At 59.7% G+C, this 3,163-nt stretch overlaps 1 protein-coding gene across 4 annotated transcripts in view; it reads left to right on the forward strand.

The window, feature by feature from the left end:
* Positions 1–3,163, forward strand: part of CAMK2A (calcium/calmodulin dependent protein kinase II alpha) — a 34,986-nt gene that overhangs the window by 12,231 nt on the left and 19,592 nt on the right. For all 4 annotated transcript variants that reach the window (XM_035890799.1, XM_035890787.1, XM_035890793.1 and 1 more), the window contains exon 3: positions 1,680–1,739. In XM_035890799.1, the coding sequence (XP_035746692.1) occupies positions 1,680–1,739 (60 nt within the window). The remainder of the gene's footprint in view (positions 1–1,679; positions 1,740–3,163) is intronic.

A 3,163-nucleotide genomic window follows, 5' to 3' on the forward strand; every position in this document is an offset into this window, starting at 1 on the left:
GGGGCGGCGGGTGCTGGCTGCCCCCACCGCTCAGCTGGGGAGCCAGAGCTGAGCCGGGCAGCTCCGTGGTGGGGAGGGACGGGGCACCCTCCTGCACCCCGCCAGTGGCCACGCTCGCCCCTGTGCAGCCAAAGGCTCGGCTGGCAGCGGCGTGCAGACACACAGAGCGGTGCCGGGACCTGCTCTATACTTGGGGTCATATTCCCCTCCCTTTCCTGTGATCTCCAGCCTCTTCTAAGCAAGGAAAGGAACTTTACTGGACACCAGCAATGCTGGGCTTCCCCATGGGCTGTTTGACCCCAGCCTCCATGCTGCAGGTGGGGAAACTGAGGCAGAGAGTGACAATCAGTGACCCACCTAAGATCGCTGTCAGGCAGGAACAGAAAAGGGAGAAGAAAGCATGTTCCCTGTTCCCCGGTGAGTGTTTTCCCCACTGGTCACACTATGCCTCCACCCCGTCCCTGTCCTCCACCCCACAATGGATTTTGGTTGAAAAAAGCAACAGCCTTAACCCCGATCTCTCCCTTTCGCCCCGTACCGCCCTGGGGAGGCTGTCCCCATCAGGGGGAACACCATGGGGAGCTGAATGAGGCCACCGAGGCTCTCCCAGCCTTTGGCTTGCAGATCCCAGCACAGGCTGCACAACCCACCCCAAGCCCCGAGGTAACTCGCCCACGCCGAGCCCTGCAGTCGCTGGACGAGGGACACTGAACCCTGGGGGAGGCTCCAGCCCCCACGGGGAAGGGGCTGCGTCGCTGTCACGTCTCAGCGGTCGGAGACACCCAGGTTTGCTTCAGTGCGGAGTGAGACTCTGGGGTGTGAACCTGCAAGGTAGCAGCGATAGCACCGAGAGACGAGCAGCCCTAATTATATCCTCTCTTCTCCCGGCTGCTGGGCTCCGGCTAGCACGGAATGCCTCCAGACAAGGCACCTCCGCACGGCGGGGCTGGGTCAGGTATAAGGAGGCAGAAAAGTGCAGAGGCAGGGAAAAAGAAACAAAACTAATTGAGAATTCATTCTGGGCTGCCCCAGGATGGAGGCTTTTTTGGCTCAGCTCAACTTGCTTTACACAGAGCTATATGGTATCACATCCCTGAGCCTGGCAAAAGCCAGGGACAGGGACCTGTGCTGCCTGTTTGGAGCCAGGCACCAGAGAAAAGCAAATTTTCAGAGCCTGGGTTTTGCAGTGTGGGAGAGTAAAGACCTGATGTGAAACAGCTGGGGATGGAGAGGGGGAGCAGAGCGGATAACCAAACCTGGCGTCTCCCACCGGTCGGCTCCATCTTGGATTGTTCAGATTCTACTGTTCGGGGCCAGAAATGTCCTCACTGATTGCCTCGGCTTGGCTGAATAAGAGAAAACCGAGCGGGTGCTGCTGGCAGTGATAACCCAAGGCAGCTCCGGGATATCTGGGAGGTGATGGGGACTTGTTCAGCCCAGGACTGCCCAGGGGATCAGTGCCTGGGGGGGTGGCTGGGGGCTGCATCCCTGTTGGGACACGGTCCATCAGACCCCAATGCTGAGAGTGTCCCCACAACTGTTATTCTTTAGCAAAAAAAAAAGGCTTCATCACCCCCAGGTTTCCCATGCTGGCAGCTCCTCCGAGAGAGCGTGGCAGGGGCTGAGAGCGGTTTATTCCCTTTCCCCAGACCCTAATTTAGGGCTGTTGCCTCTTTCAGATCACCAGAAGCTGGAACGAGAAGCCCGGATCTGCCGCCTCCTGAAGCACCCCAACATCGGTAAGCGCACCGCACTCCGCCCCGCCGCGTGCCAGGCAAATCTGCCCATGGTCCATGCCCAGTTCTGCTGCCCGCCTGCCCCCCCATGCCCCTGCTGGGGCTGGGGGGGTCCCCATCAGTAATTCAGCAGCACAGGATGTTTGTCCTTCCCTCATGTGCCAGCTACCACCCCAGAGGCGGCGAAGGGGTTCGGTGGCAGCCCACCCCGTTGATCCACGGAGTCGTCCCTCTTCTTCTTCACGGGGAGGCAGCATCTTCAAACAGGGTCATGGGAAAAAGGTCTCCACTGAGCGCAGGGGGATCAAAGTAGGTCCTACCTAACCCATTTGGCCATAGCTCCCTCAGGGAGAAGCAGGGCCCCAGTAGGCTGCAAGGGGCTATTTTTAATCCTCTATCCCCCCTCGGGTACTGTATTCCTCTGCATGCTCCAAAAAGCGGCTGCAGCTCCGAGCAGCAGCAGCAGTGCGGGGCGTGTAGGAGGAGCGATGGAGGGGGGGAAGCGAAGACTTTCCCACCGACCGTCCATCTGAGAGTAGCCTCCTTCGGAAAAGCTGTTTCAGGAAAACTCCTGAGCCCCTGCAAAAGACAAAAATAGGCCAGAAGGAGAGAGAGAGAGAGAGAGGAGGGGAAAAAACTGCAGTAAAAAAAAAAAAAGAAAAATCCCAAATCCCAGCCTTTTGGGTGATGCTGATGCAGGCTGTCAGTCCCCGGGGATGGTCCGGCAGCAGGAGCGCAGTGCCCAGAGCTGTGGCTCTGGGGGTGCCCCCCCTCACCCCTCTGCGGCACCGATGTGCTGACCCTGGTGGGATCATGCAGCTTTTGGGAAAGCATTTGGGGGTAGAACAGGAGCTCTGCAGCCCTCTCATGCTGGAGCTGGGAGGTTTCCCCTTTGGCTGAGCTCCTCCCTGGCCCCCTTGCTGCTCTCAGTGGCCTGGATCTGTCCCTGCCCAGGAACCGCTGCAGCAGATCCAGGGAGCCAGACCTGGGGCCACTGGGACCAGCCACGTGGCTCTCGCCCCATAAATATTTCAGTTCGGAAAAAGCCTGTCAGCTTCCATCTGTCTCAGGCTCACAGCTGCGTGGCAGGTCTCCCCTGCATTGCCGGGGCACCGGACCCCGCTGGATCCAGCCGCCATCCTTCCCCCTGCCTCTGCTCGGGCACGGTCGGGGCCCTGCACGGGAGCTGCCCTGCTGGGGTCCCAGTGGGGGGCCTGGGCACCCCTGGGTCAGAGCAGTGGATGGGGCCTTTCCTCTGCACCAAAGCACAAATGGGGATTGCTGAGACGCGAAGGAAACTTGCTGTGAAGTGCATGAATAGCAAGAAATACTAAAAACGCAGAAACCCACCCCATGAGGACCTGCAGGGTTCTGGCTGGGACCTGCAGCCGGAGCTCCCAGGGCTGCCAGCCTGCACCCAGGCTTTC

This window comes from Egretta garzetta, unplaced genomic scaffold (genome assembly GCF_000687185.1).
Source record: "Egretta garzetta isolate BGI_Z169 unplaced genomic scaffold, ASM68718v1 scaffold270, whole genome shotgun sequence".
Classification (NCBI taxonomy): domain Eukaryota; kingdom Metazoa; phylum Chordata; class Aves; order Pelecaniformes; family Ardeidae; genus Egretta; species Egretta garzetta.